Source organism: Bubalus bubalis, chromosome X (genome assembly GCF_019923935.1).
Source record: "Bubalus bubalis isolate 160015118507 breed Murrah chromosome X, NDDB_SH_1, whole genome shotgun sequence".
In the NCBI taxonomy this organism is placed as follows: domain Eukaryota; kingdom Metazoa; phylum Chordata; class Mammalia; order Artiodactyla; family Bovidae; genus Bubalus; species Bubalus bubalis.
Window position 1 is genome coordinate 47829188 of NC_059181.1, and position 24398 is coordinate 47853585.

Below are 24398 nucleotides of genomic sequence, written 5' to 3' on the forward strand. Positions count from 1 at the left end.
TCACAAAACAACTGTGGCCTGTTTATTGTTCTTCAAGATAAAACAAAGCAACATATATTCAAAATTCTACTATGATGGAAAGCTGAGCTGATATGGCTGATGAAGACTATCTCCCAGGTTGTTTTCTGGAGCATTAGGTAGGTACACTGGGGGAGCAAAGGAGGGTAGGCTATTGGCCCACTAACACTTAATGAACACCTATACCAGGGCAGTCATCAGAAGAGCTGTACGCTAGTTTTGAGCATATGAAGCTCCTCCTGGCTCCAGAGAAGTTGGTCCAAGTTGCCACTGTCATTGCTGCCACTGCTGCAGCTCAGGCCTAGGGTGCTACAGAGAGAGTGGAGAAGAGTGGTCAGTCAGGGAAGGAGGCAGTTTTAGGCTCTGGAGGGATTAAGGGTGCTTGATGTGTGTGTCTATAGGAAGGACCTCCCCTCTTGCCTGGCTTTACAAAGAGACTGGAATATATCTAAGAAACCACTTCAAGATGGGCAGAGCCACCCCTCAGTTGAAGGAAGAGGGAAAGGAATAGAACTTTTCAAATGAAACTTTATCTAGAACCCCAGTACATAAATCAGATTAAAGCAGAGCTATTTGGGTTGAAGTAGGAAAGGGAGACCATACCATCCCACTCCTAGGGAGGTATTGAAAGTGGCTGCCTTAAAAGGCTTTCTTCTAAGGTGCTAGATCTTGGGGGCCCAGAGGACAGTGGGCTGGATCCCTCCCACTCCAATAGCTGACTAAGGGGCCCCTGGCCAGGTGTAGGCTGCAGGGCCTGGCCCAGCTCCCATCCTAGGATTGCAAAATTACCCTAGGGAGAAGTCTGCCTTCCCCTTCCCTGGCCCTGCTCAGAATACTCTTTGCTTCCCTTTCTTCCTGCAGGTCAAGTCATTCCAGGTAGATAAGAGTGAAAGTTAAGAGCAAAGCCATCATCCTTCCTCTCAGGCAGATCCATGGTTATACTAATGTAGCTGAAAAACCCTTAGAGATGATCTAGCCTCATCCCCTCCCATCACTCACCATCTCACAGACGAGGGAACTGAGGCTCAGAGATGAGAAGGGACTTGCTCAAGGTCACACAGACAAGTCAGAGTAGAGCTGAGACAAGGAGCAGGAGTGGGCATGCCAGCCCCAGCTAAAGAATTCTCCCTACTGCAAGGGATGTAGGACTCGGCCTCCTTCTGGATTTAATAGCTCTACCTGCCCACACTTCACCCCTGATAACTTGATGTTCATCAAGACAGCCTTACCCAAAGGAGAGGAGGTCTCTCTCGCAAGACATATGGGACCCACTTGCAACTACAAACCACATGGCTTCCCCAGCTGCTTCCTCTCCTCTCCAAGAGGCCTGCTGCCCCAACCTACAACAGTCCACAACACTGCCTTGGGCCTGGCATGCTGATGGGTTCCCTGCGTCCCATAACCCACTCTCTGAATGCCTAGAGGAAGAGGGGCTCATCTCCTATGAAGTGGGCAGGTGGCACAGGGACAGATTGTTTCAGGGGCCCACAGAGGTCTCTGTCTGTACTCACAGGATTATCCTGGTCACAAAAGCCCCACGTTCCAGAATGTACAGGCCCTCTGGATGGGCTCCTTTGTGTTACCAGCAGAACCCCTCAGCAAGGGTTGCTTGGTTCCTGGCTCCCTGATGACCCAAGGGCTCCTATACTTGTGATCCAGAGGTGAGTTTTGAGGGACAGCATGGAGCCCTGCATAGGCCTTGCTACCAAGATGCCTGGACAGTGCAGGGAGGCCTATTGATTACTCTGTGCACTTTGCTCAAATCCCTACACTTTTCTGAGCCTCAGTTTTCACCTCAGGAACATGAAGAGTTGAATTAGAGCACCCGGGTGTTCTTGACTTTTTAGTAGTGGATCCCTTTAGAGAATCTGTTGAAAGCTATAGACCCTTCCCAAAATACAGACACCCACATACATACAAACACACACACACACACGCACGTATGCACACACAAACCAGACGCTTCTGAGAGGGATGCCAAGCCAGTTTTGTGTGGGGCTGCATCACTGGCCCTCCACACTAGGGGCTGGGAGTCTTGGCAAGGGCCCAGCCAGGGACTGGAGCTTATATTTAATTCATTTAGACCCTGACTGGGGAAAGTTACCTCCCCCATTGACCCCATTCTATGTTCTTCCTTCCCTCCCTTCCTCCCTCCTGCAGGAGGCAAAGAAAGGGGTGAGAAATTCTGCTGCCATGGGCACTCACCCAATCTTGCATGCTGGGGGTTCCAGCCGCTGCTCTAACACAGGCTGGTCCAAAAGATACATGGTGTCATAATTCTCCAGCATAAGCTCTGCTGGGTCCTCAGTCTGACCTGGCATTCGACCTAAGGGGAAAGTATCCCATCGTACATCTTCTGTGGAGCAAAAGGAGGCAAGAGAGGGCTGATGAGCTGGTTCTCTGATGGGTGCACAAGCCCACCTATCCTGTCCATCTACCCACTTTACTTCCCCACTTAGCACAGGTTCTGTGTGTAACTCCAACCCCACTCCTCTACGTGTCATTTCTCATGAGCTTTTCTCCACCTTAGTGCTCCCTATCTCTTCCATAGCACCCCATACAATCTTCATGGCTGTTCTGTGTGTTCACAAGCAGCACCCCCACCACAGCCTGCATGTGTGCCCTGCATACCATGTACACAACTATAGACATTTTTGTTCCTCTCTGCTCTTCTTCCATTTCGCCAAACATGTCCCTACACAATCAGAATTCCCATTGCATCTCCTCCTCAAAATCAGATACCTCTGTATATCCGAATAACCTAGATATCCTACATACATATGTCCCCCCAATATGTCTGAGAGCCACACCATTTCTTAGTGGCCTTGCCTTGAGAGATACATATGATATACATATACAGGCCCACATACTACCTCAAGGTGAATATTCTCTCAGAGGTATCATGCTCTCCCTCCCCACTGCAAGGTCCTATTGCCCCCAGATGCATATACAAAGAACATCCCTTCTCTAAGGAAGGGCTGTTTCACTGCATATCCCACACCCTACAGACACCTAAATATACATACATAAGCACACAGACCTAACCTTCCACTCAATGTTTCCAGTTTTACTCTCTGCCTCTCATACACAAATTTTTCTCATACAGAAATTTTAATGTCCCTGCATCCCCACATATGTATATACACATACAGAGGAAGCAACAGCGAGGGGGAAAGGGAAAGATTTCAATGCCCTAGGCTTTCCCCATTCACAATACCACCACCATCCCCTGGCCCAGCCCCTCATACTCCACTTAGGAATGGATGATGTCAGGCACTCCCCACCTATTATGTCCTATCATTTAAGTACCTTCCACACAGTATTATATTAAATCCCCCCCAAAAAATCCCTTCCCCATCCTTACACTAGTGCATTCAGTGTTTGCAAGCAAAGCCTTCACTGGTGAGCTCTTCCAAACAGATCTAGTTTCTGGCCTCTTGCATCTCCCTGGTACCCAAAGAACTCTCCCCTGGCATTCTGGAAAGTATCAACCCAGGACTACAAACTTTTATGTTACTCAAAGAGCTCCCTCAGGAAGGGATGTACCTCTGCCTCATCATCCCCTAACCCCTGGTTCTCTTACAAGAAGGAATTTGTGACTGCATTGCCCTATGCATACAAAGATACCTCTGTACACAGGGACCACTCCCTCCATGTCTGTCACTGACCTGACCATCCTCCTTCCTTCCCCATCACTAATGCTCCCAATTATGTCTACATCATTGCCTCTGACCCTCTAGCCTTATACCCTTGTACATGTCCCCTCAGTAATAGCACAGACCACACAGGCCATCTATGGATGGCTGTCTCACTGCCTGTTCTCAGGCCTTTCCATATCACTCCCCCGCTTATTGCTTCCATTTCTCTGCCACATACATATGCCTCCTGGTCCCCATGGATCTTGGCAACCCTTTCTCTTTTTCCAAAAACATATATGACCATGTATGCACAGATGTACCCACAGCCCACTTCACACCTTCTCTTTTTACAACCCTTACTCTCTCTCCCTCCCTCCCCCTACTTCACTGACTCTCTCTCTCTCTCTCTCACTCACACACACACACACACATATACACACTTTTCCTCAGTCACTGCCCCTCTCTTTAGATATTTTCAAGCACAGTCCTCCCTATCCTAAGACAGTTCTGTCACTGTGCCTTGGTGTGTCCAGCACATGCAGGCACATACCCATGTGCATACATGCAAACATAAACATGTTCCCTGGTCCCTAGCACCCAGGGTCCTAGCCCTTCCATCCATGTAAAAGCAAAGACTTCATTTTTACCCTAAGGCTCCTTCACTGCCTCCCCCTCTCCCTCTATAATCTACCATGTCTACCCCATACCACACCCAGTCCCAGCTGTTTTCCTTCCCTCCCTCCCCCAGGCTCCATGACACAGGCTATGCCCAACATCTACCCCTGCCTCAAGTGTGTACACATGCCTATGTGCAACACCTCAGATATTTCATTCCTTTGGCATCCCCCTGCCTTAAGGTCCCTGCTCCCCAACCCGAACGAGGACATTCATCACCCTCAGGAACAGATTCATGTTCCCCTCACCTATCATCCAAGTCCCCTGCTTCCTACTGGCTTTGTCTCACTAACTTGTACGCTCACCAAAAAACTGTCCTATTCCTTATTCCCCCTCTTCTGATCTCATTTCCACTTCCTCTAACTGAATACCTCCGGGTTCCTTCTTTCTCATAGATACAGAAAAATCCTGTCCTGTTACCACTCAGCCTCCACATGTCCATATACATTCACTTATACACAGACAGCACTATACTTTGGCTCCCTGCACCTAATCACTGCATGCAAAACACACATGCAGAATCACACATATATCCACCCCCAAATTGTCACTTTCTGTTTTGCTGCCCAGTGCCTACATCCACACCAACTCCTCTGAATGCGCTCTCTGCATGGGGTAGCTGGCAGCATGACAGTGCTAAGGTCCCTGATGCTCACATGTACCATCCTAAGGGGGAGGGAAACCAGCTGTAATCCACATACTACCTCATGCTGGCTACTTCCTGCTACTTGCCATCCTTTCTTGAGGGTGAAAGGAAGCTTCAAGAGCCAGCCAGAGAGGGAAGACAGATGTGGGGAGAAGTGGTTAACAGGCTTCTTACCTGAGCTAACTTGCCATGCGGAGTCCTGCAAAGCTCCTCTTTTCTGGGCTAAGAGCCTGGCATTCTCGGCAATGGGGGACTCTTCCTCTGTAGAGAAAGGTCCCACCTCCATCCTGTCTTCCTCATCTTCATCATCATTATCATTGTCATCGTGACCATCATCTTCCTCTTCTTCCCACTTCTGGTGATCATTTTCTTCTTCTTCATTTTCTTCTACCTGGTCTTCCACAGCTTCTTTGTTCTCCTTCTCATCTTCCTTGACATCATTCAGGTCGCCCTGCTCCTCCTGTTTCTGGGCTTCTCCTTCAGCCCCAGAGCTTGAGCCTGCTGGTTTGAGGATCAAATACAGGTTGTCCACTGTGTATGGAGACTTCCCAATGGGGGAAGCCTCTGAACCCTCCTGCACCAGGTTTTCTCCGCTCTGGGTATAAATGGAACAGATGCGTAGCAGCTTCTCCTGCTCCTCGTCTGGCAGGAACTGCCCCATGGCTTTGAAGATGCTAAGCAAAGGGAGGAATGGAGTAAGAAAGATTCAAAATCTCAAGTCACTTCATACCCAAATTCCAGTTTGAATTTGGTCTCTGAGCTTCCAGACCTGCCCTGAAAGGCAGTTCAGAAGAACAGACAGAACACAGGACCATGGACCCTGAACAAGCTCTATAATTCATCTCTGTGGTTCACTTCCATTCTCAGTAAAATGAGGACAATAATGGTACCTAACTTAAAGGGTTGTTGAATGAAGTAAATAGGATAGCTCACATAGAGTGCCTGGCACATAGTGAGCAAGCAATGAATGATAGCTACTAATCGTACTGAAATGCTATATAAATATAGAAACTAGCCAACATGCCTGCAGGGCTGGACATGAAAATGGCAGATCCCTTTCTTTAGCTAGGCAATCTATCCTGAGCTACAAAGATATACTGGAAGTATGCGGTACTCCTTCCTCATGGAACACAAAGTGTGATCCCTTTCTGGGAACAACTACAGCCAAGCCTGGAATGGAGGAAAAGCAGCAGCTGAAAAGACAAAGCAGGGTGTGGGAGGGAGGCCAGATAAGCACTGCAGACTTGGGCACTACAAGAGCTGGGGGGAAGCATAGAGCACAAGGTGGGCAGGAAAGATCAAGGGAGGGCTTTGTGCAGAGACAAGAACAAGCACACAGGACTGTGTGTATGCAGAGACTAGCCTGGCTTGAGGAGTAGAGCTTTGCTAAGGAGCTGTGCGAGCAAGAGAAGCCTGCAAAGGTTAGGGTGTGTGTATGTTGGGTGGGGCAAGAGGAGAAGGGGACGACAGAGGATGAGATGGCTGGATGGCATCACTGACTCGATGGACGTGAGTCTGAGTGAGCTCTGGGAGTTGATGATGGACAGGGAGGCCTGGTGTGTTGCAATTCATGGGGTCACAAAAAGTCGGACACGACTGAGCAACTGATCTGATCTGATCTGATGTTGGGTGGAGGGGGTCATCGGATGTTTCTGAGCACAGGTGAAGGCTGCCTTTCTGAAGATCGCCAGGGTGACCATATGGAGGATGGCCTGGTACTGTAGCCTGAAGTCAGGGAGAACCAGGGAGTCAGTGAGGACTCACACAGGGCACTGGCAGTGGAGATGGGGAGAGAGAAGCTGTTAAGAACAGACAGACAGACAGACAGCAGGGCTTGGTGACCAGATGGTAGGGGGCAGGCAGAGGAAAGTTAAAGATGATCACATCGTGCACACAAAGAACAGTGCTAACAACTAAACTACCATCAGATACAAAGCCACTGGGAAGGAGAGCTCCTGGGGAGGAAGAGGGTGAGTATCCTTTGCAGAGCCTCACAGAGAACCAGGCACCTAGCAGACACCTGATCACTGCTGGAGGCATGGGAAGGATGCACAGATGGATAGTTTCCTTCTAAGTGTATCGAGTTTGAATTGTAGGTTGTTCATGGAAGGAAGGGCCATATGCTCAGTGGGCTATTTTCTCTCTGGGGCCCACAGGCAAACCGGCCACATAGGTGTAGTTGCTGGTCACTGGCTGCTTGGGACAGGGCTGGGAGCTAGTGACTCTACTGGGAGACTGGGAGACCCTCTCTGCAGGGCTGATTTCATATTCTAAGATGGCACTGGCTCAAACTGAATTGATATTGGCTGGGTGGGGGAAAAAAGCTCTCAACAACCTTCCAGCCTTACTAAGAAGCAAAGCCAGAGAGAAATTTTTTTCCCTCTCATTGTGGTCCATTAGTATGATTAATAATAAATATTCTTAGGCACTTGATCTTGGTAAGACACCATATAACTACTGTTTATTATTACCCTCTTAAGCTGTCTAGTCTGACCACTGAGGTATAGGGGTGATAAGAATCTTAAAATCCATCTCCTTCCTCAGGTTTGCCTGGTCACATCTAGGGACTGAGAAGGTCACAGATCACACTGGTGGAAATAAGGTGAACTCTGGACTCATAAGCCCTGGGCCCAAATCCCTGTCCCACCATTAACAAATTTATGACTTTTAGATAAGTCACTTCACTCTATTCAGAGCCTCAGTGTCTTTCTTATCTATTAAATTCAGTGTCTGTAATATCTATGACTCCAAAAGATTGCTGTGTAAAATGAAAAAGCTCCTACAAACACAGCATACTTGTCTGACACTTAACTGCCAATGGTATATTTTATTTCTCCTCTGGGCAAAATAAAAGTCATCTTCTATATGTGCAATCTAATGGAACACTGTATAAAGAACATAGGAGGAAGGACAGTATATCTGCATTCTGGTCCCAGCTCTGACCTGAAGACTTAACTACTGACTTGCAGCATAATACTTGAGGAAATCCCATTTCACAACCTGTGTAATGGTGTGATTAGGACTCGACTCACTGATTATCTAGGAAAGGCAGGATCTGTGTACAAGAAATCATACCCAAGTGAGCCGCTATTACTGCTGGCATGTGTCGCATCCCTCTGGTATGCTTGGGTTTGGAGATCCCTGTGGTCCAGACTTCTCCAAGACCAGCAGCTTCCACTCTGCAGGCACTTAGGACTGGAAAGTACTTTAAAGGCCACCTATCCAAACCTCTCCATGCTGCTCTTTTCATTCCCTCCCCCATTACATACACATGCCATATTCCTTCAGAACTTTGAAATTTCCTTTATTTTTTTCTCTTGCTGGAATTGCTTAAATGCCTCTAGGACTTTCTGGTTCTCCTCCCAGTCTCCCACCCATTTGTATCATTTTCAGTCTATAGTAGACAAATTTGGAGATTTAGCTGTTTGGTTCAGTCCTATCTCCTGGAGGTCTTGCACGTGATGACTTTGTCAACAAGGCTACTTTTTTCTCTTTTAAGTTACTTATAAGATACAACTGTGACCCAAATGTCATTAGGATTCACGAAAGACTTTCTGACTCCATGAGGAGAGGATAAGGGGGGACTAAAACGGTCTAAGCATCCAGACTCCTGCTTCGTTTATTTCTCAATTCCCACCAAAGAGAACACTGCTGGCAATGACAGCAGAGTATAATTTAGTTCAACAATATTTGCTGAGGTTTGTTTGGAGCCTGGACTTGCAAGTGTGCTGGGGCACAGATGGCTAATGCAGAGCCCTTGCCCTTGAAAAGCTTAGTCTGATAGAGGGAAGGAGACACTAGGAGAAATAGACATGACGAGAAAATCTCAGATTTGAGAAGCACTTGAGAGAATCAAAATGACAGGGTAGATAGTGCTGCCACCAAGTGAGACAGGGAGCAGAGGAGGAAGATCACTTTGGGGCCGGAGTGGGGAGTAAGACAACTAATGCTCTTTCAGTCACAGTAAGGTGCCTAGAGGCCATCCAAGGGGAAGTATCTGGCATGCAGTAAAATACAGAAGGTTGAATTTCTGGGGAAAGGCCTGAGTTAGATAAAGAGATTTGGGCCTTGGTACTTTACAGGAAATAGTTTTAAAAAAAAAAAAGCACAGGCATTTCAAGGAAGGAGTAGCAAACAGTATCAATGCAGCAGACAGGCAATGGAAAAGGGCCCACTGGATTTGGTAATCAGGTCAAAGCAGCTCTAGGGGTGAATGCCAGATTGCAGCAGGTTGAGGAGTAAGAAAGTAGTGAGGAAATTGAGACTGCTAAATGTAGACTACTTTTCTGGGATGTTTTGACAGGAGAGAAAGGAGTGATTAATTTGCTGATAACCCAATAGAGGGATGCAGGGTCAAAGGAGATTTGGCTTATGTTGTTGTGATTGTTGTTTTAAGATAAGAAAAATTCAGACACAGTTCACAGGTTGAAGAGCAAGAGCCAGCAGAGCAAGGGAGAGGCTGGGGTGAGGCCCCAGGGATGCTGGTAGAGGTAGCTCCAAAGAACAGGTGGAGGAGTAGGCTTTGAGGTTGGGTAAGGGCACCTCACCTTGAGACTGGTGACAGTGCTGAGCATAGCCGAAGATCAGCTCATGAGGTCTGGACCTCAGGTCATAGGGGCCCTGCCAGAGGCCTCCATGTGCTCGAGGAAGTTAGGGTAAAATGGGGGAGGGGTTTGAGGTGACTAGTAAGGGTTTAGAACAGTCAAGAAACAGGAGAGAAAGAAAGTGGGCAGAAAACAAATAGCTCAGACAAGCCAAACTGAGACCTGGCCTGAGATCAAAAATCATACCTCTGCAGTGGCAGCAATCTGCAGGGCTATGTGGTTTTCTCCAGCAGAGCTCAGCTACCTGGGCTGAGGAGTGGGAGAAGCAGACTGGGAAGGATCAATTCCAGCTTGGCTGTTTGTAAATCAGATATGCCAAAGGATGGGCAGAGTGGAGGGTGCTGATGATGGGTGACTGAACTGATCAACCAAAGACAGGACTGAGGAGAAGCAAGATTGAGGCAGGTAAGAAATGCAGGGATTGGAGGTCAGGATGCAGGCAAAGAACAGATGCTATGGGATGCAAGGGTAAGAAATGGTAGGACAAGAGGTGGTAGTCACAAAGTGGGATGCTGGGATGTAAGCTTTCAGAGGTGGAACAGCTTTGAGTAATGGAAATGAGTTGCTCAGTGTAGTGGAGGATGAAGGTCACTGAAGTTGAGGAACTGCAGTGTCAGATGGATCACTCAAATGAAACAAATACTGCTCCAAAAAGCAGGAAGAGAATTGGGTCCTAAAGGCTTCCATGAGTATGAGGGGAATGGTGTGGGGGTCAGGAAATGACAGAAAAAAGAAAAGGGAGACAACCACAGGTATCTACAGAACCAGTGCAATATTCATTTTGACTATAGCACTCAGAGTGGACTGAGCAAAGGGGAGTCAAGGAGGTATGATTATCACAATATGTTGGGGCAGAAGCAGAGAGACCTTTGAATGTCAGGCTAAGAAGCCTAGTCTTCATTAGGAAAGCAATAAGGAGCCACTGAAGGTTGTTAAGCACCTATGAGAGGTACATTTTGGGAAGATAATAGAGACATCATTGGGCATAGTCAGTGAAATGGGTTCAATAATCAACAGCAGCTACCATTTATTGTGCACTTATTCTGTACAGGCCACTGGGCTAAGCACTGTATGGGGGTGTCTTATCCATTTTCATACTGGACTCAGTTCAGCCACTTCTTAATCTCTGTGATCTTAGGCAAGAATATATCCTACCCCTTCCCTCTCTGGGACTCAGAATAATTCTCTCATCTGGAGGAGAAATCTTTGCAAGGAGGTGGGTCTTTGCAAGGGCTCAACCAACTCTGCAACCAACCAATTCTAGGCCTGTGACCCTGAGGCCTGCAGCATCTCACCCTCTTATTGGATGGTATTCAAAAGACTTACAGCTGAAGGAGTTGGGGGCTGGCCCAGCAAGGTGAGCCCAAACAGGACTCAACCACCTGGGGCCAATCAAGGGAGGCAGAGCAGTTGAAGAGCCTCCAGTTCTTTCTCGCTTCCCACTGGCTGGCAGAAAACCGGCGGGCATTTCGTCCTGAGAAAGAAGACAGGGCCTGAGAAGAAGGAAAGAGAAAGCCACCCACCCAATCTTGCATCTAGAAAGTTTAGCTGTCCCTCCCTGTCCCCCCAGACTTCAACTCCTCATTATAAACCTCCCCATTGCTCAAAGCATTCAGAACCCTTGGCCCCAGCCCAGTTTACTTGGCTCTGAGAAGAAAAAGGTGAAGGGAGATTTGTCCACTGCTGTCGCAGGGCCCTCCTAGGCCGACCTTAAAGGTTTAGCCTTTAACACGGGATGTATCTGCCTGGTGCTATTCAGTATGAGGACAGTAGCAGATGCTCTTGCCTGGGCTGCTTTAAGCCCTGGGGCTAGGACTAGTCTTCCTCACCAGTCTTGGTGTTAGCCACAATCAGTTCAGTGGTCCATCTGAGGATGTAGGTCGGCCGGATCCCAGTGTTCCCCAAGGCTGGCAGCTCAGACAGCATCCTCTCCAACAGGGCCTGCGTGAAGGTCTGGGAGTGCAGGCCCCTAAGCAGGGGCTGCCAGAATTGAGAGAACGGCTTTGGCACCAGGACGTCATCCAAGTCCACGTTTTCTGGTTTGTGAGAAACATCCATTGACAGGAAAAGGGGAAGCAGGGAGGGAGAGGAAAGAAGGGAGGGAAGAAGGAGGAGGAGAGAAGAGGGAGGGAGAGAAGGAAAGGAAGAAATCCAGCAGAGAGAGGAAGAAGAGGGGGCCCCCCCAATAATAACAGAGTTGCCACCGCAGAACAAAAAGAAACATGAGAGCAGAACAGCAGGGAGAGAAACCAGTTAGTATCTGGCAAACAACTGACTGAATACAGAGTACAAAAGAAAGAGAGCTCTGGTTCTAGCTTCAGCTTTGTCAATAACTCACTGTGTGACTTTGGGTCAGTACCTTCCCCTCTCTGGACCTCAGTCTGCCCATCTGTAACATGAGGATGTTGCACTACATGACCTTACAAGGCCCTTCCAGTTCTGTTGTTCTAGCTCTCTAGCAAGTGGCTAAATCACAATTAATATGGCAAAATAATGGCATTAAGACCCCCACCCCAATCCCAATCCACCCCATCTCACCCCACCCAATTCCAGGCCACCTAAGAATAGCCCAAACCAACAACTACTTTTCAGTGGGGCTACATTCTGCTCCACCAGGAAGGGCTTCCAGTAGCTATGGAATGGCAGGAAACAGCCCTTACCCCCCGTCCAGGGCCACCCAGCCCACCCCTGGTGTTCTTATCCAGGATACCCATACCCTAAGGCTGTAGTGAGTCTCCAGGACCCTACCTTCATACTCTATCTGCAAAGCTGCCAACTGTTCAAACGTGGGGATGAGAAAGCCGTCATCCAGAAAAGCATCTAGCACAGCCTCCCTGGAGCAAGAGGACACTAAATTAAGTAAACTGAAGCAGGCAGAAGACCCCCTTCTACTCCCCTACCCACTCCCAAGGCTGCCAATGCCTCTGACTCAAAGCCCAAACCAGCACGGGAAAAAAAGGAAGGCAGCTGACAGTTGGCTTTCAGGCCCCTGCCTCCTGGGTCAAGGGCTCAGCCAAAAATTGGGTTCAGTGGGTTTTGAACAAGCATCTACCAAGCACATACTAATCTAAGGCCCGTAACAAAGGCAGCAGTAGCTGAACAAGCCCAAAAGCACAGATGAAGGAAAGTCCCAGGCCCACAAAGGAGTTAAATGCCTGTGGTCATAGGGTCAAAGTCCTGCTCAGTCTTTTCTCTTGACAGTTGTCCAGTCTCCTACCCTTCCCTTTCTCCCTGGTTGCCTTCATTCAAATCTTAGAAGCAGAAACTTTGGGGACTCAATTGCTGCACCAAATATTATTCTCATTCCTATGGACTGCAAGAACCCAGAACCAAGATTACAGAGATTGAAGCCTAAGCAATAGGGGTAATCTCTCATTCCCATCTAGCTCAAACCAAAATCACTGTCAGCTGTCTCCTCTGAAGCTAGAAGTTCCCTAAGGGAGTCTCTCCTAGCTGACTGGGCCGAGGCGGAACAAGAGCTCTCAAGGTGTCTCAACGTCTGGAGGGTTGTCATGCTCAGGCTCAAGGAGGAAAGAGTTGTCCTATCCACCTCCTGTCTCCTCAGGTCAATATCCAGGAATAGCACTTAAAACAGTCAACCAGTTGCCTGCTCAGCAGGATCAGGCAGACACTACTGTATAACACAATGATAGTTTTCCCAGCTACTGAGGTAGTCACCACTCACCTCTTTCCTGACGGGTACAGCTAAGAAGCCTAGGCTGGGCAGACACTGATTAAAAACACCATCTGAACTATTAGTGTCCTAGGAATAAAGACATCAGGAACATCCTAATCTAACATTAGATCTAATCTAACATTAGATCATCCTAATTTGCGCTGCAGGTACTGCCTGCTACCCAGGCACACTCTGTCACCTACACCACCTTCCTATACTGTCAGTTTCATCCCAAATTCTTTCCAACCTCTTCCCGAAGCCCTTTCCAGCTGAATTTAGGTAGCAAGCCCCAAGAGCCAGGGAGGAGAGGAATGGATAGACACTGTCTGCTCTGGCTGAACTGAGTACTACTTTGGGGCGGGGGAGGGAATAAGGCTCATGGCCATAATGGGTGGGTCAGTGGGAACTCAGTCTTTCAAGAATCCAGGCCTTGGGAAGGCCCCTCCTCTGTCCCCTCAACCACAACTATCCAGGGGATGCTGATACCCTCTCACAGTGGTTTAAGAGACCAGCAGTGCCTACCATATATCTTTTATCTCAAACTCAGATAAGAGACAGGTAGTGAAAAAGCAAAAGATTCAGGGCTCTTCCCAGTTTCCAAGAGTTTCATGTACCATTGGACACAGAGAAACAAAGCTGGCCAGGGGATGCATGACAGTAAACATTACTGCCTGTAGCCATTTCAGTGACTCAGATTAGGCAAACCACAACTGATAGCTTGCAGGGCTTACAAAAGTGGATCATGCGAAATACAGGGTCACCCGTGGGGGATCAGGATTATCCCTGGAATTTCCTACAGCAGAAACTGGCAAGCTGGGATATGAAAACCAATTTCAGGGAGGCTGCTACGCTCTACCCTAGAAGAGTAGCAGCCCCTGATTACCTAGTTACACACCTGTTCTCGAGTGTAATGCCCTTGAGCTCTGCCAGGATGCATTCTACAGGTGGGGACAGGTTATTCCACGCTTTAATGGCCTGAGGTAAATGCCTATATTTCTCCAGCACCTGCCAGCAAAGAGGGTCCCATCAGAAGGCTAGTTCAGCAAGGTAACCCTCCCCCATCCCTCCAGGATTCCTTCTCATAGGACCTCTCAGCACTTCCCTTCAGGGGATATGGCAGGGTAGAGGTGAGCTCATAATGTCCCTATTGGCTCTGCAACTAAAAATATCCTGACCCTCAAGCTCCAGATTTTGTCTTTTTCCTTTTCCTCCCTCCCCACCCCCCAAATTCCCTGCAGCTCCCAATAACGAGATAATCCAATACACAGATATCCAATGGGGGCATTTGGTTGGAGTTCGGCAGAGACCCTTGGACTAAGGGGTGAGAGGAAGCAATGAGTTATGAAGAAGGTGAATCAGGAGACCCAGGTTCTTGTCCTGGTTTTATCGCTAACTGCATATGTGACCTTGGGCCAGTCCCTTCACTCATCCATGGCTTCAATTTCTTCATCTGTGAAAAGGAAGGATTGAGCTGAATGGTTTGTAAGCTACCTCCCTTCCTGCTAAAATAGCACCCCATAAGCTCACCTGATCTAGGAAGGCTCCTGGACGCCATTTGCTGATCAGCTGCTATATAGTAGGTCTGTGCAACCACTTACATCCGGTTGTTCCCTACTACCCAGTAGGGCCAATTATCCACAAACTTCCATCATCTGCTCCCTTCCATTGATGTGGAAGATCAGCCAACCGGACTCTGCTTCTCTTGTCTGGTTCCTACTCCCCTCCTCCCCATTTCTAAGAAGTTCCTTCAAGCTTTGCCACTTTTCTTTCAATTTCCTTCTCAGGATTTCTCTCAGTTAGCTGGCAAGAGGGAAGAAATGGCCAAGGCACGTGAAAACAGGCCAAGTCAAGGGCACATTCTTACCTTAAACTGCTCCTCTTCATAGGATACCAGCAGTTCTCGGGCTCTTTCTGAAAATAGAATAGGGGAACAGATAGAGCAGCCAACCATGTGTCCTACTCCTATGGAATTTTGAGCCCCCTCACCTCATTTCCTGAGTTGTAAAATGGGAACTAGAATTCTTGGCTCTCTTGCTTCACAGGACTCAACGAAGATGCTTTTTGACAGTAATTTTTTTTAAGCTAAGCCTCAACACAACCCCACAGGAAATACTGAGCCAGTGAAATAACCAGAGTCAATCATAAGCCTGAGTCTTCTCACGAGCCCCTTTCTGCACCAGACACCTACCATACAACTGTTTATGTCTCAGAGCCTTTTGTAAAAGCGGATCAACCTCTTTGCTGTCTTTGTTGCCTTCACGGTCTCCATCAGCCTTGACATTCAGCTCTACACCTTTCTCCTCATCCTTAGGCTCTGGATTCTGTTCTGTGATGTCATCAACAACAATTTTCTTATCTTCCTCTTGGTCTGCTTCATCTGTCTCTTCCCTCTCCTCCAACTCCCAGGTTTCTCTCAGGCTGTTCTCCATTTGGCGGCACCAATAGGTGTTCTGGAGCCAATCCAGGACAAAATAACAGCCTAAAAGAGGGGAGGAAGGAAAGCAGTGTTATAGTAACAGTCACAGGCAAGCAGCTCCTCAGCAGGCCCCCAGTCTCATCTTGCAAACATTATGGGAAAGCCCCAGGGAAAGAGGCTTGGCTCCAAGAAGACACAAATCTCACAATCCAGAAACAGCCCCTCTTGCTCTGGGTTATCCCCTGTTGTTTGCTTCCTCCCACTCACCAGCACATTTCCTAGAAAAAAACTAATACCAGACTTGATGATGGGACGCCAAAAACGGAATGGGGCTAGCAAGTGGAAGAATAGAGACTCAGCCCCACTAGCTAGTTACATAGCCTTAGCCAATCAGGTCTCTTCCCTTTTCTAGATCTGTTTCCCCAACATGAAGGGGTTAGGCTGAATCAGGGGTTCTTAGTTGGAACGGGGTGTCCAAAGAACTCCTGGACTCATGATATGTGATGGTTCACACCTCTCAACCCACTCCCCATTCCCCTCCTCAGGCACAAAATTTAAGGGCATGCCAAAAAACTTAGTAATTGAGACAACAAAACAGGATCAGAAGAGTGCCATGCCACACTATATTGGAGCCTAAAGCAAAAGGAGAAATCAGTATTATTAATCCTATCTTTATTCAAAATGTTTGGTATTTTGATCATAAGTTTTTCTATATTAAAATGTTATTTATCTTGATTACCGAGCTTTTGACATCCCCTTAAAGTTTGTGTCCAAGGTGAATGCTTCACTTGCCTCACCCTAGTCTCAGCTCTGACCCAAGGTGAAGACCCTCCTCCCTCTCTCTCTCCCCACAGTGCCACCCAGCCCAGGCTTCTGGGCTTAACTGTGATATGTATACTCCCTGGGGACTCACCCCTACGGCAGTCATTTATATGGGGCATTTTCTTGTGGGTTAACTCATGGCGAAGTTCAACAATCCAATCCGGAATGTTCACCTGATTGTGGAGGAGGGTGTGCGCGCAGAAATTAGAAAATATTAAAGCAGAAAGGGCCACAGAGATGAATTAGCCTGGCTTCTCCCCATTTTACAGATAGAGAAACGGAGGTCCTAAGAGGAGGTTCTGGTCTTAGTGGCAAAGCCAAAATTAGAAACCAGGTCTCCTGATTCTCTTTAGGCTCTGTGGAGGTGATCCTGAAAATCAGAAGATACTTGCCTCCCCCAACCACCAACTACCCTCCTCCAATGAAGACGACTCCTGTGAATGAGCATTAATGATCCCCTTCAGCCTCCTTTCACCCTGCCTGTACCAGTTCCTCTCCCAGGGTACCCTCTACCCTTCTTTTTCTCCCTTCCTTCCTCCTTCCCTTCCAGACTTCCTCCAGGAAGCTTCTCTTGATGGCTGAGAACCTATCTGCCATCTGGGCCTCTACACACCTCATATACTCACTCAAAGCAGAAATGTCTTATATTTTCATGCTGCTTGGCTGGCTTTGTCTCCTCCCTCAGACTGTCAACAGCCAGAGGGCAGACACTTAAACTGCCACCTCTTTCCTGTCCCCACCCAGTGGTGCACTGGGGTGCCTCAGCTTCACCTGGGCCATTCCCAGCAAGCTGGGCAGGCCAAGCCCACTGAAGACAGCAGCCATGAGCAAGGAAGCAAGTCTGCTTCCTTCAAGCTAAAAGCTGAGGCTCTGAGGTTCTTGCTGGGCTTGGCTGACAGTGGTGGGATAAACAAGTCTGACTGTACCCACTAAATGCCCCATTTAGTGAGCCCTTCTGAGGAGAGAGAATTGAGCAAGGCCACTTTATCATACACACCTCCTGAGCCAGGAATTTGAGAGGGAGCTTGGCAAACTTTGTCTTCCTCTCCGAGATAAGGTTCACAAACCTGAGTTTGGGGGAGAAATAAGTGGCAGAGCCCAAGTAACTGCTTTATTCAAACCAGCGGGGCTTCAAAACACCTTGCTGAGTTACTGACACCTTGCATTTCCACAACCTTTCCAATGACTGTTCTGTCCTGTTCTTATGGTTGGTGTCAGCCAGAGCAGGAATGGTTCCATCCAGTCCAACATTACTGAGAGTCTGCCCTATACTGCAGCCATACAGATGCTCTGGCCTTCAAGAGTTCAGTCTAGGATAAATAACCATGACATAATATAACATATTATGCTAGGACATAATATGTTATAAATGCTAGAACAAGTGACTACATCAAATGATATGGGGAGCACAGTTAAACAATGGATAAGGTAAGAAGAGCTAAGGAGGACCTTAAGGCAAACAAGGGAAACAGTATGAGCTAAGCAAAAACTTTGACAGATGGAAAACTCAGAGGCAACCTTTTTCTTGATGTACATGAGACAGCAAGACCCACTCTGTAAGTCAGGAACTCCTGGCCCACATCTCGGTTTCTACAACTCAGCAAACTTTCAGTGTTCATGAAGAGAATGGGATAAAGGTGTAGACAAGGGTAGGATTAGAAAAACCACATTAAATCATGGTCAAGAACATCGAAGCATTCAGAAAGGTTCCTCTAGGTAAAAGAGTAAAAGGGAGAAAATAAATCGAACTGTAAAGGCTGGAAGAGACCCAAAGAGACCATTTGGTCTAAATCACCCTCACCCTATATTCCAAAGAGAGGGGAAGAAAAACGGAGGAGAGAAGGCTCTCAGGAAAAAAGAGGAATGCGTGTTAACAGGGGGTTACCAACAGCTGTCAAGTTAAGCAATCACAGGGTGACCCATACACAAGGACACACAAGGCATTTTGCTTCAGGGAGCACCCAAAGCCAAACTCGGCTTATCGTGCAAGCCCCATGCCCCCCACCCTCAAAACCACCCCCCACACACCCCTACCCATGTAGGTCTTACCTGACCAATGCCATGCCATAGAGCAGTCTAAGTTCATCAGTGCCCAAGCCACCAGTTACATCCATGAGCTTACAGCGTACCAGGTCAGCAGTAGAAGCCACTGCCAGGGGGAGTTCGTTGCCTAACCTAAAGGGCCACAGTCCAGCACCATCATAAAGGTCCTTTACACTGGCCCACCCTCCACCTCAGAATCTAGCTTTCTGTAGGTTATTCCAATTATATACTGGCTAAAGAGTGTGTTAACAGACACAAATCAAGAAGCTAGGAAGATAGGGGTGGGGGAGTGGGTAGGTAATGTCCCTGGGATCGAACAGTATACAGGATGCCTAACTGCTACACAACCAACCAACAGTTAAGTGTGGACACACCCCTTTCACCCTCAACTCATTCAGCTAGGAAAAAAAAAAAAAACCTTATTCTTGGAGACACCAGTCCCTTGTCTGCTCCCAACTCAATCTTACCAACTAAAGCGCCCCATTCAAACAAACATGGGTTTTTCAGGCAAGCTCCCACCACCCTTTCTAATTTGAATAGAAATCCACCCTAGAGTGCTACTCCTTAAGCCCTGCCTGGCTCAGCCACAGCAGTTCCTTCAGTACCCACCCCCTCCCCAAGATAAGAGAAGGTAAGGGTTAAAGCTCACAGATTTGACAAAAAGACTGTTGAGGCACACCCGTTTCTTTCCGCAAATGGGATTAGTGCAAGAGCTTTGCTGCGACTTTCCCCCAGGCACACTGAGACAAGCAATGCCCAAACCACGCGTGGGAGAACCATTAAGCATTTAGGAGAAGACTAGATAGTAAGGCCTTAAGAAATCCTACAGAGAAAGAAGTGAAGTGCCACCAGCACGCAGGCAGGAGGGCTAACCCAACCGCCTTACCTGCTCCTCCACACCGTGATGCGGTTCAGCGCGTACCGCTGCAATTTATAGTCGTCACTGAACAGATACACCATCACCTGATCCCACTCGGCCCTGCTGAGCCAGGCGACCACGATGCGCTGGGCCCAGAGTGGCGACGACCCTTTCTCTTTGACGCACTTCCCGCACCACGCACTCCACACAAGATCCATTCCCCGGGGACCCAGACCTGGCTCAATCTCGGATTCCGACCGGACATCGGGCTCAACATCGGGCTCAACATCGGGCTCAACGGGCTCAACATCGAGCTCAGGCCTTGTGCTGCCGCACTGAAGATCATCCTCCATCTCATGATCAGCCTCCATCTCACGATCAGCCTCCATCGCAACGTGCTACCCTCACTCCAAACCTCCGCCCGCACCAGCAGCCAATGGGAGAGCGTGACCCCGACGCAAGCCCGCCTCCCAGCGTTAGCGTAGCGAATCGAAACGCGAGAGCTAACGGCTGCCCAAACCACAAGCTAAGGGAAAGGCCTCGCCAACCGGAAGTGTTCTTTCGTCAAAGCAATCGTCCTAGCTGCAAACGTTCATCCTCAACGTTCCGCTATTTTCCTGGTTGCTAACAGGCTTCTGTCCCATACCCGGCGGGACGTGTCTGGGAGGAAGGAGGAATTTTAGTTTGAGCTCCTTGGCGGGCGGCGGCGGGACGTGTCTGGACGGCAGGCGGAATTTTAGTTTGAGCTCCTTGGCGGGCGGCGGGGGATTATGGGCGTTCAGTGTACTGGAAATGCGCTTCTGTTTTTATTGCCATGAATCAGCACCTGACCCAGTAAAACACTGTGGACAGTAAAGCAAGACTGCACAGCAAATATCTAGTATCTAAATATCTAAAATTGGGTTAAAAAAATCTGCTGGGTTTTCACATCTGTACACTGAGAAGTTTAGATTGGGTAATTTCTAGGTTCTTTTCTATAGCTGAAAATTGTAGGATTTTATTCTGCCAGCATTCCACTGCTATGTTGGTTACCACATCCACAAAGGTATACTTAGTTTTTCTGCACAGTTCCTTGCGATTCCGGCTTTCTGGAAGGGAAAGCAATATTATGCTGCTGCTGCTGCTGCTAAGTCGCCTCAGTCGTGTCCGACTCTGTGCGACCCCATAGACGGCAGCCCACCAGGCTTCCCCGTCCCTGGGATTCTCCAGGCAAGAACACTGGAGTGGGTTGCCATTTCCTTCACCAATGCATGAAAGTGAAAATGAAGTCGCTCAGTCGTGTCCGACTCAGCGACCCCATGGACTGCAGCCCACCAGGCTCCTCCGTCCATGGGATTTTCCAGGCAAGAGTACTGGAGTGAGGTACCATTGCCTTCTCCAAAAGCAATATTATGAAGCCCTTCTAATTTTATTGTTGTTTTTCAGTCACTGAGTCGTGTCCAACTTTGTAACCCCATGGACTGTGGCATACCAGTCTTCTCTGTTCTCCACTATCTCCCAGAGTTTGCTCAAATTCATGTCCATTGAGTCCGGTTATGCAGTCTAATGAACTATCTCATCCTATGCTACCCTCTTTTCCTTTGGCCTTCTATCTTTCCAGTATCAGGGTGTTTTCCAATTAATTGGCTCTTCCCATTAGGTGGCCAAAGTATTAGAGCTTCAGCAACAGTCCTTCCAATGAATATTCAGGATTGAATTTTACAGGCTGGTTAAAATGTGTTCAAGACTCTGTTCTAATCTTTTTTCACAAAACTTATTTCCTAATCTAACACGTGAGAGAGAACTGTTGCTAATACACCAGCAACATTGCTGGGAGTAATTCTTTTTCACTTTATAGCAATAAATTCCAATCAATTTTCTATGTGCTTCTTTCTCCAGCCAGCTTCTCCTAAGATCTAGTCTGCCCATAGTTCTTGAATGATAGTTACTCTGTTCTGAGCAGCCCAAGCATCTTCCAGAAACCAGATACCCTTGCCATGTTCAGGATATTAGCTGTGTGCAGGCAAAGATGGGTAGATGGCTTATATGACTCCTTAAGATCCAATCCAGTCAGAAGAGCTGCCAGGTCTGCAGAACGCATTCATGAACATTTTGGTGGTTTAGATGTTATTTTTGGATAGTACTTTTCAGGTAGGGCTTCCCTGGTGGCACAGCTGGTAAAGAGTCCGCCTACAATGTGGGAGACCTGGGTTCAATCCCTGGATTGGGAAGATCCCCTGGAGAAGAGAAAGGCTACCCATTCTAGTATTCTGGCCTGGAGAATTCTATTTACTGTATAGTTCATGGGTTACTCTATAGTACTTTTCAGGTAAAGGGCCCTATCCTTCCCCATTTCTTCTCCATGAACCTGAAGAACGATGTGTTCCAAGAAAACTTGAACAAAGCACTTAAGAAGAGTGCCATTTCTCGTATATGGAAAATGAGGCCTGAGACCTATTGAGAATTAGAAATTACTGGATCACGTCTGTTAAGTAGTGATAGTTTGGAGGAGGCACCGTATTAGTTCCTTGTGACTGCTATAACAATTTTCCACAAACTTGGTGTCTTAAAACAACAGAAATTATCTCACAGTTCTGGAAGTCAGAAGTCGATATTATTTGGCTGAAATCAAGATGCTGGGAGGACTATAGTCCCTCTGGCTGCTCTATGGGAAAATCCATTCCTTGTGTTTTGCAGCTTCTGGAGGCTACTGGCATTCCTGGGCTCATAGCCACATCACTTCAGTCTTCAAAAGAAGCATCTTCAAATGTCTCTCTGCTTCGCCTTCACTTCACTTTTTCTCAATGTGTATAAGATCTCTCTCTACCTCCCTCTACTGCATCTGATTAAATTTAAGGCCCATCTGGATAATCCAGGGTAATCTCCACACTTTAAGATCTTTAATTATATCTGCAATTAAATTTATTTTTAAGTTTTATTTTACTATGTAAAATAGCATTCTTTCATTTATTTTACCATGTAAAGTAATATTCACAGGTATCCAGGATTAGGATGTGGATGTCTTTGGGTGGGGGAGGGGATTCAGCCTACCACAAGTACTATGGAATCTATCCTGGCTCAATAATCATAAGAATCTAGGTTTATTCACCTCATTAGAGCTGACTCAAATGTGTTCTTTTTATAGCTGAGTAATATTCCATTGTGTATATGTCCCCAAACTTTCTTATCCATTCATCTGCTGATGGACATCTAGGTTGCTTCCATGTCCTAGTGAGAAAGTCAATCCCTAGGCAGATTGATAAGAAGTTCAGGGCCCCCAAGGAGGAGAAAGGGGTCTGGGGCTCTCGAAGTGGAGATTGGAGGTCTGGAATTCTCAAGGAGGAGAAAAGGACAAACTTTTTTTCTCTGCACTCCTTAGTCTCAGTCAATTACACAACTCAGTTTAAACTCTATACTAGGGATTATACAACAACAGTATCCAGCTGGGGGACAGTTTCTCCTTCCTGAAAACCTTCTGACTAATCCTGATATTTTAGAATATATATTATGGGAATGGGTCTGGGAGATCTTTCTATTGTTAAATTCTAATCTTGTTATCCTAAAATGTAAATTGTGGGAGTAAGTCTGGTAAAATTTTCACAAACTTGAGACATTCTTTTGATTCATTGTAATAACTAATTAAGAAATGTATAACTCTATTGCCAACACTAGCAAGGGAGTACTCTTTCTGACCCCTTCTGATGTCTATGTCAGAAGCTTTCTCTATCACTTTTATACTTTAATAAAACTCTATTGCACAAAAGCTCTGAGCGATCAAGCCTTGTCTCTGGCTCCAGATTGAATTCTTGTCTTCCAGAGGCCAAGAATCCCGGCATCTTTTCATGGGTCAGCAACAACCTTTCATCTTGGGGGCCCATCGGGGATTCTTCAGGACAAGGTAAGGATGCTTGGAGATCTAGTTCTTTGTTCTCCTAGTGAACACGTTTTCTGCTGTACTTTACTAACTCTACGGTGCACTTGTGTGAATGAATGACACACCCTGCATGAAGCAAGTGAGGAGCCCTGCTCTGGGGTTTCATGGTGACCTCATACAGCTTATGGCAGAAACCTATCAGGGGTTTATACTGACCTGCCAATGCCAGGAGGCACCCAATATCTCCTTCAGGGACCTACCAGAAAATGGGCAATGCATGCGGATCAAACTCTCCTTTCTTTGTCAAACTTTCCGGTCTCTTTGACCATTTCATAACTTCTTGGGAATTACTACTAACCTAAAAGTCTCTGATGCTGGGAGGGATTGGGGGCAGGAGGGGAAGGGGACAACAGAGGATGAGATGGCTGGATGGCATCAATGACTTGATGGACGTGAGTCTGAGTGAACTCCGGGAGTTGGTGATGGACAGGGAGACCTGGCGTGCTGCGATTCATGGGGTCACAAAGAGTTGGACACGACTGAGCGACTGAACTGAACTGAACTGACTGAATCTGTCGGATCATAGACTTTCAAGGGACTTGTGATCTATTGCTGTTACTGTGTACTGTTACTTAGGTCCCAAACTTGGATTGGTAGTCAGGAAGCATCTAACCTCACTAGGAATAGAAAGTTCAGAACTTAGTTGGAGCTCTAGCTCCAAGAACATCTCTGAGGTTAAAGGTTACTCAGATTGGAACTGCAATGGGTTTTTTTCCTTTGGTAACGCTAGCTCTCAGTGGACCACAGGAGGCTTTCCAATGGCTTTGGTCTCAAACTCCTTAGATAATCTTTCTTTGGAATCTGTGGGAATGAACTGGAAAGACTGGCCCTATCAATTTTCCCTTACTGGCGAGCCCTTCACCATCTCTTTTGCTATTGCTTATACTGTTGTGGTGAGACTTTGAAGGAACATCTCAGTTTTATGTTTGTAGTGATCTTATTGTGATCAGGAATATACTCATGGCCGTGCACAGGCACTCAGGTGATGAATGTTTCCCCCAGCAGTCTTAGCTTGGGAGGCATTCCAGAAGGTTACTCTAATTGCACCCCGGGTGGCATCAGAGGCAAGCAAGGTTTTAATGATGAGA

The 24398-nt window shown here is 47.3% G+C and overlaps 1 protein-coding gene and 1 long non-coding RNA gene across 9 annotated transcripts; one reads left to right on the top strand and one right to left on the bottom strand.

Annotated features, from left to right (window-relative positions):
• Positions 1-19835, bottom strand: LAS1L (LAS1 like ribosome biogenesis factor). 8 transcript variants are annotated; one of them, XM_044937489.1, is made up of 14 exons: positions 19425-19832; positions 18545-18670; positions 17493-17562; positions 16587-16668; positions 15446-15736; positions 15122-15168; positions 14153-14262; positions 12330-12415; positions 11920-11991; positions 11411-11617; positions 10908-11055; positions 5152-5651; positions 2224-2344; positions 1-327 (listed from the first exon to the last, which is right to left on the bottom strand). In XM_044937489.1, exons 1-14 carry the CDS (start codon positions 19784-19786, stop codon positions 216-218), a joined length of 2334 nt encoding a protein of 777 aa, XP_044793424.1. In that variant the 5' UTR covers positions 19787-19832; the 3' UTR covers positions 1-215. The 8 variants fall into 8 exon arrangements, with proteins under 8 accessions (XP_044793424.1, XP_025132753.1, XP_025132752.1 ...); XM_025276968.2 differs by having other exon boundaries at positions 2224-2374; positions 11920-11970; positions 19425-19831; XM_025276967.2 differs by having other exon boundaries at positions 2224-2374; positions 19425-19831.
• An 81-nt stretch (positions 19836-19916) lies between these two features.
• Positions 19917-23250, top strand: LOC123332023. Its single transcript, XR_006548858.1, has 3 exons — positions 19917-20442; positions 22074-22253; positions 23194-23250. It is a non-coding gene; the product is annotated as an uncharacterized LOC123332023 (long non-coding RNA).
• Positions 23251-24398: the final 1148 nt, after the last annotated feature.

Coding starts and splice junctions, on each gene's coding strand:
- LAS1L (XM_025276967.2), bottom strand. CDS start 19,786: ATGGAGGCTGATCGTGAGATGGAGGCTGATCATGAGATGGAGGATGAT. Junction 14,263..15,121: donor ATGAAGAGGAGCAGTTTAAG/GTAAGAATGTGC, acceptor CTTTGCTGGCAG/GTGCTGGAGAAATATAGGCA. Junction 11,992..12,329: donor TTTGCAGATAGAGTATGAAG/GTAGGGTCCTGG, acceptor AAGGTCATGTAG/TGCAACATCCTCATGTTACA.